The sequence below is a fragment of the Lynx canadensis genome, chromosome E2, assembly GCF_007474595.2.
Source record: "Lynx canadensis isolate LIC74 chromosome E2, mLynCan4.pri.v2, whole genome shotgun sequence".
Classification (NCBI taxonomy): Eukaryota; Metazoa; Chordata; class Mammalia; order Carnivora; family Felidae; genus Lynx; species Lynx canadensis.
This window is the reverse complement of record NC_044317.1, coordinates 14,279,797-14,297,546: the sequence shown is the minus strand read 5'-3', so window position 1 is coordinate 14,297,546 and position 17,750 is coordinate 14,279,797. Positions and strand designations below refer to the sequence as shown.

Genomic DNA, 17,750 nt, shown 5'->3' with positions numbered 1-17,750 from the left:
TGTGGTTTTAAACTTTGTATTCCTCATTACTGGTAATGTTGAGTATCTCTTTACATACGATTCTCTTTTCATTCAGGTTCCCTCTTCTGCAAATTGCTTGTTTATATCTCTTAACCACTCTTTTTTAAAATTTTATTTTAGAGTGCGAGCAGGGGAGAGGGGGTAGAGGGGCATGGCGGGGAGAGAGAGAGGCAGAGAGACAGAATATGCATCTTAAGCAGGCTCCACGCTCAGTGCGGAGCCCAATGCAGGGCTCATCCCCACAACCCTGGGATCATGACCTGGGCTGCAATCAAGAGTCAGATGTTCACCCGACTGAGCCACCCAGGCATCCTGTATAGGTGCTTACCACTTTTAAATTGAGTTACCTTGTTTTCTTACCAATTTGTAGAAAATCCTTATAGTTCTGTATACACATCCATTTGCTGTTTTGTAGCAAATATTTTTCCCCTGCCTGTGGTCTCTCTATTTTATTTTAGTATTTTTAAATAAGAGTTACTCTTTTTAAAGTATTTGAATGTTTAGTTCTTTCCTCTTATGGTTTATGCTTTTTGCATCTTGTTTAAAAAGAATTCTTCTCTTAATCTGAGATCCAATAATTTTCTCCTGTATTTTTTTGGTGAGCTTTGTCTTGCTGGCTAAGATTGACTTACCATTGGAATGCTTCATTTAGGTGCTCCGGCTGCTACTCCTGCTCCTGCCTCAGTCCCACAGATATCCCAGCCTCCTTTCTTATTGGATGGGCTTTCATCACAGCCTCTCTTCAATGACATCACTACAGGTATGGTTACTGGTATCACCATCAGTGAGAGGTGGTTCTTGAAGAAGAAAATAATTCTGCAAGCCTTAAGCTGACTGCAGTTAGACTGATCTTCCCGTGCTTTCCAGGCATCCCCTCCATCACAGCATACAGTAAGAATGGCTTGAAGATAGAATTCACCTTTGAACGGTCAAATACCAACCCTAGTGTCACAGTGATAACGATACAGGCCTCCAACAGCACAGAGCTGGACATGACAGACTTTGTTTTCCAAGCTGCAGTACCAAAGGTACTACAATGTTGTCTTTGTCTTTTTCCTTTGATTAAAGATTGATTTTTTGTCACACATTTGTTGAGGGATATATTTTAAGCTTTAGAGGTTAAATCAAATTTGCAGGTTTAATCCAAATTAACAATACTGTAACTATTATGGTTCATTAAAGCATGTTTATTTTTGAGAGAGAGACAGAGACAGAGACAGAGACAGAGTGTGAGTGGGGGAGGGGCAGAGAGAAAGGGAGACACAGAATCCCAAGCAGGCTCCAGGCTCAAAGCTGTCAGCACAGAGCCCAACATGGGGCTTGAACTCACAAACTGATCATGACCTGAGCCTAAGTCGGATGCTCAACTGACTGAGCCACCCAGGTGCCCCAAAGTATGTCATTTTTAATGAATACTTTTTACTTTAAATATTACTTTAAATACTTTAAATATTTTTACAGTTATTCCTGAAGGATAAAGGACATTCTGATTATAGCTAATGAGATTCACAGCAGAATTCTGTGAGGTGGTCTACTAATGCTCAGGGGCATGTAGGGTAGGTTGGAGTTCAGAAATACAGTGGTAAAAACCTGAAAAACACAAATACTAACATGGAATTAAAGTTCATTAAGATGAAGGACTTTATTTGGTATTCTCTTCTAGTCACTGGATCAGAATTGACAGTTTTCATCTCAGTATTTGAGTGAAAGAAACAGTCATTCCTCCTTTATTAATACCTAGTTTACTATTGATACAATGACTGCTTAGTTTTATTTATACCAGATCTTAGTTTAAGGAATATTTATGTCCCATCTTTGAATAATGAAAAGTTCGGTGTATTGAGAATGAAGAATAGGCAAAATTTTCCTGTAAAGGATAGGATAGTAAGTATTTTAGGCTATATGATCTCTGTTGCATCTACTCATTTCTGCTGTTATAGTGAAAAAAAGGGGGGTGCCTGTGTGGTTGAGTGACCAACTCTTGATTTTGGCTCAGGTCATGATTCCATTGTCATGGGATTGAGCCCTGTGTCAGGCTCCTTGCTGAGTGTTGAGCCCACTTAAGATTTTCTCTCTCCCTCCCCTGCTAGAGCACTCTCAAGCTCGCTCGCTCTCTCTCTCTCTCTCAAAACAAAAAGCCATAATCACCATGTAAATGAAGGAGTGTGGCTTTTGTCTCTCAAAACAAAAAAGCCATAATCACCATGTAAATGAAGGAGTGTGGCTTTGTTGCACAGTAAATGTTCCAGTAAAACATTATTTACATAAAAGATGTCAGGTCATTTTTGGCCCATGGGTCATAGTCTGCCAGCCCTTGGTTTAAAAAAAATTTTTTTTTTAACATTTATTTATTTTTGAGACAGAGAGAGAGAGAGAGAGCATGAACTGGGGAGGGTCAGAGAAAGAGGGAGACATAGAATCTGAAAACAGGCTCCAGGCTCTGAGCTGTCAGCACAGAGCCCGACGCGGGGCTCGAACCCACGGACCGCAAGATCATGACCTGAACCAAAGTCAGACACTTAACCAACTGAGCCACCCAGGCGCCTCTGCCAGCCCTTGGTTTAGAATAAGCTAACCTTATCTTTGCAGTGACATGTGAAGTGTGACATTCAAACCACACATTTTTGAAAACTGAAGACATTTTATTTGTGGTTACTGTTGATTTTGCAAAAGCCTCCTTTAATTGCATTTTTTAGGAACTAGAGTAATGTAGATGTTTTAGGAGAATGGAGTGGTTTCAGTACTAATTGTGTGACATTAAGCAAGTTCCTTAAACTGTGTGCCTCAGTTTCTTCCTTTACAAAGAGGGGATGGTGATAATGATGTCTATTTCCTAGAGTTCCTTTGAGGATTAGATGAGTTTTATGTGCTGTGTACTGTTTTAAGCACTTTTCATGTGTTCATTGCTCAGTAAATGTTAGCTGCTTCAACTTAGGGTTTTACACTTGTTACCTGAGGCTGTGTACTAGCAACATATCACCTCTGCCATTAAAGCATAGCCTTATTTTTGGTGTTGTACTCTACAATACCTCCTTGCATGTCATGATGTATCTTGAACTTCAAAATACCATATTTCATAGGTTCTATTACTGTTTTCACTTTTTATTATCTCTGAAATTGAGATGCATTTTAAAATTAATACTTTGTCATAGTTTAATTGGTAACCTGTTATCTTTCTCAGGGGTACATAAAATGGTGTGAGTTACAATTAATGGCATTTTACATTTGATGAAATAATGTAAATAAATAAAGAATATTTTAGCTTACATCATCCATCTTGACAATAGCATTATGATAAGACCCAACATGATAAGTCTGTGAGTTGATACTAAATCTCTTTACTCTTACAGTAAAGTTTTGGTCCTTACAGATGGCTAGACTTCCCTCCTCTCATTCTCTGCCAGCCCCACCTCTTCCCATCTCTTTCTGTGTCTCTCCCCCTTCCCTTCTCTCTCTCACTCTCCCCCTCTTCTCTCCTTCTCTCTTCTTTCCTCTTCCTCCTTTTCCCCTCTTTCTTTTTTCTCCTAATATTTTTTCTTTTTTTCCTTAATTTTTATTTATTTTTTAATTTACACCCAAGATAGTTAACATGTAGTACAATAATGTTTTCAGCAGTAGAATCCAGTGATTCATCCCCAACATGTAACACCCAGTGCTCATCCCAACAAGTGTCCTCCTTAATGCCCCTTTCCCATTTAACCCTTCCCCCCACCCACAAACCCTCCAGCAACCCTCAGTTCTCTGTATTTAAGAGTCTCTTGGGGTGCCTGAGTGGTTCAGTTGGTTAAGCATCCAACTTTGGCTCAGCTCATGATCTTGAAGTTCGTGAGTTCGAGCCCCACATCAGGCTCTGTGCTGACAGCTCAGAGCCTGGAGCCTGCTTTGGATTCTGTGCCTCCCTCTCTCTCTGCCCCTCCCCTGCTTGAGCTCGCTTTCTCTCTCTCTCTCTCTCTCTCTTTCTCAAAATAAATATTAAAAAAATTTTTTTAGAAGAGTCTCTTATGTTTTGTTCCACTCCTTGCTTTCATATTCTTTTTTCTTCCCTTCCCTTATGTTCATGTTTTGTATCTTAAATTCCATGTATGAGTGAAGCCATATGATACCTGTCTTTCTCTGACTAATTTTCCTTGGCATAATACACTCTGGTTCCATCCACTTTGTTGCAAATGGCAGGATTTCATTCTTTTTGATTGCCGAGTAATACTCCCATCATCTATACATAAATACATACACACACACATACACACACACACATACATACTACATCTTCTTTATCCATTCATCTATTGATGGACATTTGGGCTCTTTCCATACTTTGGCTATTGTTGATAGCGCTGCTATAAACATTGGGGTGCATGTGCCCCTTTGAAACAGCACATCTGTATCCTTTGGATAAATACCTAGTAGTGCAGTTACTGGGTTGTACGGTAGTTCTATTTTTAATTTTTTGAGGAACCTCCATACTGTTTTCCGGAGTGGCTGTACCAGTTTACATTCCCACCAGCACTGCAAAAGGGTTCCTCTTTCTCCACATCCTTGCTGACATCTCTCGTCATTGCCTGAGTTGTTAATTTTAGCCATTCTGACAGGTGTGAGATGGTATCTCATTGTGGTTTTGATTTGTGTTTCCCTGATGATGATCACTCTCTAATATTTTAGAAGACTACACTATTCAGGAAAGATTTTAACAATCCTAATGTATAGGGGCACCTGGATGGCTCAGTCGGTTAATCGTCTGCCTTCAGCTCAGGTCATGACCTCACAGTTCATGAGTTCCAGCTCCATGTTGGGCAGTGCGCTGACAGTGCAGGGCCTGCTTGGGATTCTCTCTCTCCCCTCTCTCTTTGCCCCTACCTTGCTTGTGCTGTCTCTCTGAAAATAAATAAACTTGAATTAAAAAAAAAAAATCCTAGTATGTAGAATCGCTACATATATATACTATATTGTGCTAACAATTATCGTTGACCTATCTTACAGCACTTTTATCTCTTCTCTGTGAACAAACACACGAAACTTACTCACACTAAAAATTGTGGCATTTGGCTTTTCCAGGTCTTTTGCTGTATAGGCTAGTTCTGCACGTAATTTTTCTCTTAATCCCTGTGTCACTAATGGAGAGATCCTGGTGTATTCCACATACATATTAACATCTGGGCTCTTTCCAGCTTTTCCTTTACCTCTGTCATGTAGCCTTTGACACATTCCAGATTATGTAGACTTTAGAAAACAAAAGGTCAACTCTCCTGATCCCACTCACACCAAAGCATAAAGGGCTGTAGTTGGTGAATGGTATGCTGGTTTGTTATTTCTAGAAGGTTTTTTTCTTTTTTTTTCTAGCTTTCTTTAGCCACAGACACCCATTTTTTACCTGCGTAGTTGATCAGTTACTATTAAGTGAGGTTGCCAAAACAAGAATTGGTCACCTTTTGAAAAGTGGTAGGCTAAAGTTCCTTTTGCTTGTAAAGAGGAGAGTGGCTCATTGCTAGTTTTCATGATCAAAGACCTAATGGTGGCTTTTTTTTTTTTTTTTTTTTTAAATAACATGAAGGTTATAGTCAGCCCACATACTATGAATTGCTGGTATCTGGAAAACAAATAGAGCATAGTAGTAGGTAAATCTGTTACTTGAATAATCATCTTAGTGTCTTGACATTTTTATTTGTTGACATCTCTGACACAGTATTGAGTGTATTATTTTTTCTGAAGAGTGCCCTTTGTTCCCCACAGACATTCCAGCTGCAGCTTCTGTCTCCTAGTAGCAGCATTGTCCCAGCATTTAATACGGGGACCATCACACAAGTCATTAAAGTTCTGAACCCACAGAAGGTGAGTAGCACATTTGAAGGCAATATCTGAGCGAAGTATAAGCATATTTCCTGAAATAAAATTTTGCTTTGGTTCTCTAGGTTTTTTTTTTGACTCATATTCATAGAAGAAATCTGGGAAAGGTCTACTCTAACCTCTTTATTCTTTTGTAGATTAGATAATAAATGCAGCTCAGACACATGAAATGGTTTAGTGGCAACTTATTAAAATGCAGCTTTAAAGAATTTGGAGGCTTACAGGTTTAATTTCTTTGCAGAAGAGTGGAAGGTTAGACATTTTAATCTTTACACAAGTTGCAGTCTATCTGTACAACCCCATATATCCACATTTACTACTGTAGTAAATATTCACAGCAAAAGTAGAAGCATTTTTAATGAACCAGCCAAATGAAAAGTAGCTTTAGAAACTGAAATTAAGCAATATTTTCATTACATCTTCTCAAAGAAGTAAATTGACTCTTTAATAGTCATCAATTGACTCGTTTTCAAACAGGTTTTGAAAATGGTTAAGAGAATTTCTTCACCTTGAAAGATTTCTAGCAGTGTCTAATAACCCCAGTATTTCCTTCTCACAAAACATTTTGCCTTTCCTCTGCTATGCAATGTATTTTGGAGTATCTGCCTATAGCATAGCATAGATTCCTTTGATGATCTGATACATAAAAGTACAAATTTTCTTAGTGCATTAATATTTGAAATCTGCCACATAAAGTCAAAAGGATTTATAATTGAGCTGTCTTATCAGGACTTCTGTTACCATAAGTTAACTCTTTTTTTTCTGTCCTGGGAACAAAAAAGTTTATGTTCACATTTACTATTGGTTTTACAGAGAACATCAGTATCTCTGAATGTAGAGCATAAGATGACTATGTTACCTCATTTTTCTAGAAGCTTGGATCCAAAGGTTGAATGTTTTTGAAAAGCACTCAGCCAGTGTGACTATGAAATGCTCCCAAGTGGTTCTGTCCCATTAATGCAGTTCTAGGATTGGAGCTGATGATGTGTTTTGGAGATGCATTTTCTCTACTCGACTGCATGATGTTGGCCAGAGTACTAGGCAGTAGGGATGGTGGTGGTTTGCCTGTTTCATTTTTAAGAGACAGCTTTGCTGTAAAATAATTTGTTTCCTTTGAGATTAAAAGTCTATTTTGTAGGGGTGCCTGGGTGGCTCATTTGGTTAAGTGTCTGACTCTTGATTTTGGCTCAGGTCATGATCCCAGGGTTGGAGATTGAGCCCTCTGTTGGGCTTGGAGCCTGCTTAAGATTCTCCCTGCCCCCCCCCAACCCCCCCGCCGTCTCTGCCCCTCCCCAACTTGCACATGTGCTCTCTGTCAAAAAAAAAAAAAAAGTCTATTTGTGGCCCACATAGATTCTAGAGATTTCCTTTCAGTGTATAATTTGTAATTCTCTGTTCTTCCACAGCAACAGCTGCGAATGCGGATCAAGCTCACATATAACCACAAGGGCTCAGCAATGCAAGATCTAGCAGAGGTGAACAACTTTCCCCCTCAGTCCTGGCAATGAGGGCCTGGGCACCATTCTCATTCTTGTCCCACTCAATCAATGGAACTCTGGGAAGGAGGTTGTGATCGCTGGCAAGTCCCCCCCAACTGTACCATGGGCATGAGGAGCTGAAGAGAACTGTTGAGGAGGATTTTCCTGAAGTTATCGCTGACCTTGAAGCATTGTCAAAGACGAATCTCCTCTCCTCCACTGTTGAGGCTGGCTGCTTCTGGAGGCTACTTTGCACTCTTCCTCCTCTTCTCCTTTGTCCGCACTTCTCCACCCGTCCCACATTTACAGCCAGAATCAACATTCCCTGGGCCCCTGAGGAAATAAGCAGCTGGTCTGGAGGAGAGGACTAGAATCCATGGCAAGAAAACACTCACTCTGTCTGTGCAGCAAAGAGTTGCCCCTTCTTTCTACTGTGTTTTTCTGTGGACTGGGCGAGGTGGGGTATTCATTCCTCACTAGCTGGGTTACTATCTTCAGGCGCTTTTTACATCAGGCATTCAGAACGGAAATGTAAAAATGGACTTTAGGGAGCCCTGCCTTTTTTCTACTGGTTCCCCCAATGTTTGAAAGAGGCATTAGGCTCCTGGTAGCCTTTTCTGTGCATTGCTGTATACACACAGACACACACATGTATGTATGTTTGTTACCAAGAACTGGGTAGACCTGGAGAGGTTATTTTAAACACTGGACAGATGCAGTTAAAAAGAGCTTTTGTTGAGATTTGGCATGAAGGATATGGTGCTCTATTTGTAATAGAAACTCCCAAGGCTCTTCCAGCTCCCCTTCTCTCCATTCTTTAGCTGTAGTCATGAATATTCTCCATGATTTTCAGAATTGATTCCCCTGAAAGTGCAAAGTGAACAATTTCTAAAGGATATATTGTTATTAATGCCCCTGTTCCCACCACAAATTTTAAAAGTTTCTCCTAAGCCCATAACTTGCCTGTTGAACTATGGTAAATGGGTGGAAAGAGGAGTTAGCTTTTTAAGATCAGACTCCTTTAAAAAAGCACCTTTGCCCATAGGAAGAGTGAGTATCAGACTCATCCTAGAGCATATTGGAGTCATCTTCTTCATGATTCCAAACCTTCCTTTTTATTTCCTGAGCCTGGCTTGGACCTTGGCATTCCGTTTGAATTCCTTCTTCTAACTGGAACATTTGTGTTGTATCTGTAACACTGGCACTGAAATAAAGACCACGCGGTTAAAGAAATCTTTCCTATATTGTACTTTATGGTGTTGGAATGAAGCCTTGTAGCTTCCTTGCCCCTGTATGAGAGGAGGTCTTATGGACACCATAGGGTAGGCATATCCTTTCCTGAGTCTGAGAAGTTGGTGTCTTGAGAGTAGCCAATCTCATGAATATCTGCATCAAAGACCTGAGGTCTGGAGCTTTTTAAACTAGTGAGAGTGCCGAGTGCTTTTTAGAAAGGACCCTTGTGTTATCAAACCTTAACACTGAGTTGCTGGAGTGAGGTAAGGTGACTCCTGTGGCACATATTGAATGTACCATGTACGTTCAGGTGCACAGGTGCCATGTCTGATACACTAAAAGAAGAAAGAAAAAGTCAGACCCACCTTGCTCTTACAATGTTTGCAATCATTACTGTATTGATTACAGTATAATGACTACTTTGGCTCTGGTCTTAAACCTGGGTACAAATATCTTTTTTTCCCCCTTCACTTCCCCAAGCCTTTACTTAAAATTTTCAGTGTCTTGTCAAATCTAGCTCTGTATCAGATGCTAGATTATTCCTAACATTTGACAAATGGGGGTTGAACTAAAAGGCTCCAAAGGGGAAGATTTCTGGTCTTATATAAGAGCAAAATTTGCTAAAATTTACTGGGTAAATGGTTGATTGAGTCAAGAACAGGATATTACCTTGTGCATAGTTTTCAGTAAAGGCAAGTGCGGACTAGTGTATATTTCCAACAGCTGCTCTGCCTGTGCGATGAAAAATACAGCCTTTTAAGCTTTCTTTGCAGACTGATTTCCTTGGATGGATACTTAATGCTGTGAAACATGATAGGGTTAACATAATATTGGTGGATTTCTTCAATAGAATTTATCTAACATTCCTCTTTGTGTTAGAGGCTTTATTTTCTCTCACGTTTATAGTTGACCAGTTCAAGTTTCTTTAGTTGGACTGAGTTGGATCTCAGAAACCTGCTGAAGACCATGCTAGAAGACAATGCTAGCTAATGGAGCTGGAAGGGGTCTACTCTAGTAACAAATCTCCATGGGTGATTATAGTTTCGAGGTAGAGTTATAGGATTATTCATAGCTTTGTCTAGATAAAGGGATAAAAATCATGGCCTTAACACAAGGGGTGCTGCCTAGAATATGAAGCGGTTTTGGAGAGTGAAACTGAGCACCACACTGAAGAACTAGTGGCCAAAAAACTGCCTAGGATACTGATGGTTGTGAAGACTGTTCCAAGTAATTGGATCTTTGAAAGCTTCAGCGTGCCTTAGTTTCTAGGATCAGAATAAGTTCTCCTCGTACTTGGCCTTGCTGCTAAAAGGAGAAATCTCTTAATTTTTATGAATACTTACACATTTCAGTAATTTCTTTCCCTGGTATGACCATTCGAGGGGGAGCAAATTTGAATAGATTTACAACTTCAGAGCCATTGTGAGGAAAGAGTGATTTCCATGGCTGTTTTAATAACTCCAGGGTGATAAGCAGTGAGCCTACACATACTTGGACAATTTCACATGCACTTTTACCTCATTTTCCCCCTCTTTCCTGTCACTCCTACCCCCAGCCCCAAAGTAATCCTAAGGGAGAATTAATCTAAGTAATCTCAAAAAACTGTAGGAAGGGTGCTCTACCCGAGAAGCTTCTCCCACAATGCTCTGGTGCTGTTACCTTGAGGTGATTTGGACAGTCATGGAATGTTTTATGCTGTGTGTAGTGATCATCTGTTCCTTTTAAGGTCTTTCTCATTTAAAGAAACATTCCTCAGTGTAACAGTTGGGAGGGGATTCTTTCCTCTTACTAGGTTAAAGATGTATTTCATTCATATAAGAGAGTAGACATTTAAAACTGTTCAGCACTAATGGTTTGAGTATTTCCATCTACTGTATAAACATGCTTTCCATTTTTACATTCTTCTAGAAGAGATTGGAAGGGGATACTGTTTGAGGTTCAACTTGATTATTTTCTGCATTGGAAAATATTTGGGCCACAAGAACTAGGGGGAAGAAAGAGTTTGAATGTGTATATTTTTTTCTAGTGAATGTATTTTATCCACACGGTCCTAAACCAAGTGAGAGCTAGAGAGCAAAAAGTGGATATTCACAAATTTGTGGTTGGTGGAGAGGTGGTTCATGACTGTGTGTTTATGCGTTTGGGAGTGGGGAGGGTCACTGAAGAGGAAAAGACCTGAAGTTTGAAACACTTTGACCATCTTTGGCTCAGGAAGGTGGGGCTGCTTGTAGAAGTGGAAGGTGAATCACTCTTTTTCAAGCAATAGTAGTGAGGGGGCTCCATCTGCAGGGTTCCAGGACCCGGACACTTAAACAGAAGGACGTGCTGAAGCAGCTTGCACGGTTGCTTCATGAACTTCCATGAGGCTGATTCTGGCTTCAGGATGGAGCATTGGAGATTTTTCGTTTTTGTTTTTGGAACCTGCTGTTGCGCTTTGTGTGTTTTGTTTTTGTTTTCTATCTGGGGGGGGGGAGGGGCTCATGGGAAAGAGCTTCTGAACTCTTTCCTTTGTGAACTCCCACTGTGTCCCTGTAAAGTCCTTTTCTTTCATAATTGTTGTAAGTTACATTTTCATTAAGCCCCATCACATCTTCTTTACTGTAAAAATATTAAAGGCTGTTTCTAAGTGGGACGGCTAATTCTAATTATTGCAGACATATTTTTGAGATGTAAAAAAAATTTAAAATTAAATGATAAGTCTTAGAGGTGAGTGAGGAATAAAATGGATGTAAACATTTACATGGGATGCATTAGAATTCTGTGTGTATTGTCTTTTGGTTGAAACAAATTATGAACAGTGACTAATAATAAAAAGTCAATACTCAAATGATTTAAAATTTGCTTCCTTGCTTCTTACAAGTAGATTAGAAAAGGCTTGAATGAATTCTTATTCCAGAGCTTTGAGCTAAACTTACTGACCTGTTAATGTTTCTTTTACAGAAATCTCACCTAGAGGAATTTGAATGACTTAAATCTGTAGTTTAGAGACAGTCAATAGTGCAATTGGAAATTTTTAACTAATGATTATTAACTAATGCTTACTTCTCCACATGGGTGAATTCTCAAACAAGGCAAAGCATGTCAGGGTGAAATGTGTATTAGGGGCCAGGATGGGGTTTTAGTTATAAGCTTCTCTTTGTAAATTGTTTAAGTGTATCTGTGACTGAGAAGAGGAAAGATTGACCAGCCAAAATGAATTCTGTTTCATGATCTATTTTATATGATTTCTTCCATAGAAGAATGGTTGGAAGTTGGAAGCTGTAGGTTTTCTATTACTCAGGTGATCCCTTATAGTCCCTTGACTGAGAAGTGGGAGAGTGTGACAGCCCCCTAAGTGAGGAGGAGAATAGAGCCTGTGGCCTTTATCTAGTTTATGCAGAAGTGTAGGTTTTCTATTACTCAGGTGATCCCTTATAGTCCCTTGATTGAGAAGTGGGAGAGTGTGACAGCCCCCTAAGTGAGGAGGAGAATAGAGCCTGTGGCCTTTATCTAGTTTATGCAGAAGTGCCCTTTGGCACTGTTTGATAAGTGACATTTCTGTAACCTTTCCTTATATATGGATTAGTTAAAATTCATCTTTGTTTCTAATACTAAATTTGGTTAACACTTTCATCTCCATATAATTTCATGTAGAGGAAAATCTAAAAGCTACATTAGAGAAGTTTACCCAGTAATAATAGAGTTCAGACATTTACTTAACAATACAATGATTAGTGCTTAGATTTGAACTTTAGTCCAGAAGGACCGAATTAATTTTTATCACTTATAAGGGTTTTCCATGCTGTTTCCTCCCCTAGTTTATTTGTCCCTTTATTTTGGAAATAATGAAAACATTCACAGAAAAAAACATTCCTTCAAATCCTGAAGCCAGGTAAATACTACCTGTTTCTTTGGAACTAAAATAAAGAAAATCTGCTCAACCTGTGTTAGAAATAAGAGAGTTAGGCCTAAAGATGACTTTGTGATGATCATTAAAGGAGTGGGAACCAGCTATAAATAAGTGAATGTAGTAAGATCTTATGGCTCTTCTACCAGTTTGACAGACTTTTCTTCTCCAGACTTTGTATTTTGTAGTGAGGATTAGGGAAAGCTCCTAGGATAAATGTGTGTGTGTGTGTGTGTGTGTGTGTGTGTGTGTGTGTCCTTCCCAGGTGAAGAGAGAGAGGTATGTACTTATAAAACGATACAGAGAGGAAGCAGTAATGACTTGTCTTGTCTCTTGGCTTGATCTAAACAGTGATTTCTGTAATGATGAACCTGCAGTGAGGGCAGATGGATTTTTCTACAGAAATTCCCAGAGGAATTTATTTTTAGGGTTAGTCTCAGCTGTTTACCATTTCCAGAAACCATAGTTACATAACCCTTGGCATACATAATGCACATTGCCTTGAACTGGGGAAGAACATGAATATGTGACCTTTGAAACAGTATAAAATGTTAATGGTAGTACATGATTTGAAAAAGGAGAATCAATTGCTTGACTGCTAAATTGGATCTTAAAACATGGAGACCTTTAAAGAGCTGCATCATAAATGATTCCCTGCAACATCTGGGCTGGAAATTCTTTTGTTGTTGTTTGTTTTCCTTATGAAAGGGGTACTACTGTTGTTGAAGAAAAAATAGTAAATACATAAATTTTAGCATATGCTTGTATTCTGAATTGATGCTTTAGCCTTTATTCCATTGATTTAAAAAAAAAAAACCGAAAAGCAATCTACCACTGCTGTTCCCCAGCATTAACTCAAAATGCTGATCCTGGGATAGGATCCTTTGCCCTTGTTCAAGGGATCAATCAATAAAGAGTTTCTCATGAGATCTGGAAAAGGCAATATATAAAACCTCAAGAAACAAGCTTTTAGAAACCCTAATTCTGAACCACATTTTGGTCTTTCCACTGCCCATCTGCCCTTGGTTAAAGTTCACTTCTCTCTCTATATGGGTGCCTGTAACCTTCATACCAGTGTTCTTGCTGGAATAAGTTACCCAGTAAGCATTGAAATGGGAATTCAACTACTTTTTTTTTAAATAATTTTTTTAAGTTTGAGAGGAAGAGAGCAGGGGAGAGGTTGAGAGAGAATCCCAAGCAGGCCCTGCACCATCAGCATGGAGCCTGATGTGGGGCTCAAACCCGTGAAACTATGAGATCATGACATGAGCCGAAACCAAGAATCAGGTGTTGAGCCAACTGAGCCACCAAGGCACCCCAGGATTCAACTACTTTGAGTAGCTTTCATGAAAGTAGTTTCAAGGTGGAAGGAAGACCCAGGAGGTAGTCAACCTAAGACCTTTTTTCACTTCATATCAGACTTGCCAAAGTCATTTTTAATTTATTAAAATAAGACAAATGAAGATTACTGGAGATCGAATTTTGGCATATGCAAAGTAGCTCATATGAAGGGAGAAAGTAGTTTCCAAACTTTTACAGAATAAATCATTTGTACAGAGAATTTTTACAAGAGTCAAATTTTATCTTAGAATTTAAAAGATCTCCGAGGGGCGCCTGGGTGGCGCAGTCGGTTAAGCGTACGACTTCAGCCAGGTCACGATCTCGCGGTCCGTGAGTTCGAGCCCCGCGTCGGGCTCTGGGCTGATGGCTCAGAGCCTGGAGCCTGTTTCCAATTCTGTGTCTCCCTCTCTCTCTGCCCCTCCCCCGTTCATGCTCTGTCTCTCTCTGTCCCAAAAATAAGTAAACGTTGAAAAAAATAAAATAAAAAAAAAATAAAAGATCTCCGAATGCATATATATCTCACAGTAGAGAAGGGGGCACAGACTATGCTGTTAGATCTCAAAACTCTTGTACTAAGCCTACAATTAAAATATTTTATTTTTTTCTTAGTGTTTATTATTTTTTTGAGGAGGGGATTGGACAGAGGGGCAGAGAGAGAGGGAGACACAATCTGAAGCAGGCTTCAGGCTTTGAGCTGTCACTACAGAGCCCAGGGAGGTCGGGGGGGGGGGGGGGGTCCAAACTCACGAACCCTGAAATCATGACCTGAGCTGAAGTTGGATGCTTAATCAACTGACCCACCCAGGCACCCCTCAATTAAAATATTTTAGACATACAGTTAGTCTGGGCTAGGCAAGTTGGAGCAGTGGATAATGGGGAGATAACTTTTCACCAATTATTCAAACCTCCGGAAATTACTGATTTTGCTGCTTAATTCCCTACATGTTGCTTGAAGATTCACTAACACCTGTGTAAGAGGAAAACCCTAAAATCCAGAAGTCTAAAAGGTTTCCTAGGAAAATTTAGAGCAGAATTAACAAGAGGAGAGGTCTGATGAACTGAGTAAATCTTAAATTTGGAAAATCAGAATTATAAATGGTTACTGTGAATTCCTACTAAGCACTTTGTATGCATTCAAAAAATCTCAAGAAATGAATCACTGGGTTTTACTCCTGAAGCCAAGACTACATTGTATATTAACTGGAGAATATAAATAAATGAATGAATGAATAAAATGTAAGCCCTTAAAAATCTTGATAATAACTGTTAGATATGAATTTCTGTTTCACAGCTAAGAAACAAAAGCTCAAATCAAATAAACTGCACAAGGGTATAGATGTAATAAGAGGCACAGCTCAGATTTGGAATTAGGCTGACTCCAAATCTGGCCCACTGGCTAGTCACAAAACTACCGTCCCTTCAGGAATTAAAATAATAAATTAACTTCTAACGATTTTCTAAATTAGCCTTACAAATAATAAAATGGTCTTAGACCATATTATGACTTGAGGCAGGGAAGTGACATTTTGTACACGAGGTTGGGTTGAATTTGCTAAAGAACGTCGTGAGCATCTTTAGGAAGAGAAAGGGCCTTGTTAAGGTGAATATTCTCGACAATCCGTTCAGTGGCTCCGCATGTGAGGGTGACAGGCCAGTTTTGAAGCAGAAAGAGGAAACGTCTGGGAGAGGTAAGTTACAAGAGCCACCCTCTGGCAGAGGGCAGCGTCCGGTCCCTACTAACAGGTGCAGACCCCACCAGCCCCTAGTCCAGCCGGTACCTCGGAGGTGGTGATAGCAGTGAATAACCCTCAGTCCTCCAGAGGGCAGCGGGGGACTCAGGCCCAGCCTTTCGGTAGCGCCCGGCCCCACCCGTGGGCTCCGCACCACCGGCCAGCCAGGATTCGGCTCCTCGCCGTAGCCGCGCGGGGACCGCAGCTACGCAGGTCCCGCTGGGCTGCGGGAGGGGCGGGACCCGGGGCGGGGCCCGCGGTCGTGGGGGGCGGGGCCAGCGGGCTGCTCGCGCGCGCCGCCGAGGCTTCGCGCGCCGTCGCGCCGGCCCGGCGTCCCTGTGCAGCCTCCGCGGCCGATGGGGGAGGTGGAGCCGGGGCCCGCGGGCCCGCTGGAGCCCCCGGAGCCGCCCGAAGCGCCCGCGAGCCGCCGGCCGGGCGGGATCCGGGTCCTGAAGGTGAGGTGGGAGGGCTGGGGAGGGAGCAAGGAAGGAGAGAGGCCGCCCCTGCCCCGCGCGGTGGCCGAGGCAAGCGGCGACCCCCGCGCCGCGTCAGTCCGCTTCGCCGCCCCGCTGCCCCGCAGTCTGGCTAGGGGCGCCGCGGACCCCGCAGAGGCCTCCGCGACTGGCCCCAGCCGAGGCCTCGGTCGCCTCTGTCTCCCCTCGACTGCCCATCCCTGGCCGCGCGCCACCCGCCTCGCAGGCCCACGCCTTCGGTCCGGCGTCCGCCCAGCCGCCGCCGCCCACCCGGCTCCTTCAGGACCCGGGGGCCCGCCTCGGCCTTCCTCGGCCTCGCCGGGGGCCGGGGGCCGGTCGCCCGTGGCCCGAGAGCAGGGCTGTAAGTACGCAGGGCTTTCTCCCCGGACACCTGAAGACATCACCCCAGCGGGAGGATGGCGGCGGTGATTGGCCGGGCGCTGCGGTGTGCTCCGGGCTGTGCTGGGTGGAGCGGGCTGACTCTGCCCCCGGGGCTCACCACCGAAGTTAGGACCCGGCTCGCGCTCCGAGGCGCAGGCCTACACGCTCGACCTGCCTGCCTGGAGAGAGAATCCCCGGAGGATCTTAATCTCCGGGAATCTCTGGTCTCGTTGCAGCGGGGAGGAGGGGTTTGGCAGAACGGGCATTCCTGTTTTGGGAGTGGGGCTAACAATCCAGGGAGACGGCGATGGGGGAGCAGTTATGCAACAGGCATCTAGCAGGATTTTGGGGCAGGAATTGAGGGGAGTAGGAGGAAAATGAAAGCAGATGCAAGCAAGGCGGAGAGTGGAGACTTGAAGGGGATGACAAGAAGTTTAAATGCACAAGAGATGTAAGGTCGGGAGGCAACAGTAAAGATGGTTTAAAGGAGGGGTTGTGGGAAATTAACTGCATGGAGTTTTCTACTGGCCTCTGAAATAGTTGGGGAGAAATTTTTCTGTAGGTCAAATATATAAGCTAGATGTCCTTCTGGAGGTGGAATAGAATTCTTTCTAGAGATCTAGAAGAGGAAATCAGCAGAATTTAAAACTTGCCAGCGAGATGGGAGAGAAAAGAAAATTTAGAGGATTTGATGTCTTTAAAAATACTGTGCAAAACAGTGAAAATACTTAAAGTTAAAAATGCATTAATAGTTGTTAATTGGGATTAAGGGTGAGCATTGTATTATTGAGATTTTTTTGTAGGACACTACAAAGGTGAGAACAATGAAAAAAATGATAGACGTAAAGTATCTGGTGAATCCATCCATGAAACAACATAAAATAGAACTCTGTAGAATATGAAACACTTTTTTTCTGCTACTACCTCCCAGTCTTAGTGCAGTGACTTAAAGAAATAACTTTTCATAGTTTACTTCTGCATAAACCTTGTACGTACTATTTTAACTTACTTAACCTTAAGTCTTAAGTATAATTACTTTAAGGCATTTGTTTACTTTAAGGCATTTAAGGCATAATTACTTTTAGACATTTATTTAAAACTATAAGGTCACCAAGTGTAAATTGTGAATGAAGAAAAGTTCTGCCCTGGCTTATCAGGAAATGGCATGTCTGAGAGATAGGTAATGCCCTCTGGCCTAGAAGATAAACAACCTTGGCTTTTTTTATAGCAACTTTTTGTTGGGGAGGGAGTGAATTATGAGAGGGGAGGAATTGAGAGAAAGGAGGCTCTTGATTCAAGGGTCCTACCTTCCTGCACTTCCAGGAAGTGATCCTATTTACCACTGGTTCCCTGAGGTTCCAGTCTG

The 17,750-nt window shown here is 41.7% G+C and overlaps 2 protein-coding genes across 3 annotated transcripts in view; both read left to right on the top strand.

The window, feature by feature from the left end:
* AP1G1 (adaptor related protein complex 1 subunit gamma 1) overlaps positions 1–11,403 on the top strand; it is an 82,136-nt gene extending 70,733 nt beyond the window's left edge. For both annotated transcript variants that reach the window (XM_030299567.2, XM_030299566.1), the window contains 4 exons: positions 674–781; positions 889–1,049; positions 5,749–5,847; positions 7,269–11,403. In XM_030299567.2, the coding sequence (XP_030155427.1) occupies positions 674–781; positions 889–1,049; positions 5,749–5,847; positions 7,269–7,370 (470 nt within the window). In that variant the 3' untranslated portion in view covers positions 7,371–11,403. The remainder of the gene's footprint in view (positions 1–673; positions 782–888; positions 1,050–5,748; positions 5,848–7,268) is intronic.
* Positions 11,404–15,886: 4,483 nt separating this feature from the next.
* PHLPP2 (PH domain and leucine rich repeat protein phosphatase 2) overlaps positions 15,887–17,750 on the top strand; it is a 79,791-nt gene continuing 77,927 nt past the window's right edge. The window contains 1 exon segment of the mRNA XM_030299570.1: positions 15,887–15,985. Coding sequence (XP_030155430.1) covers positions 15,887–15,985 — 99 coding nt within the window.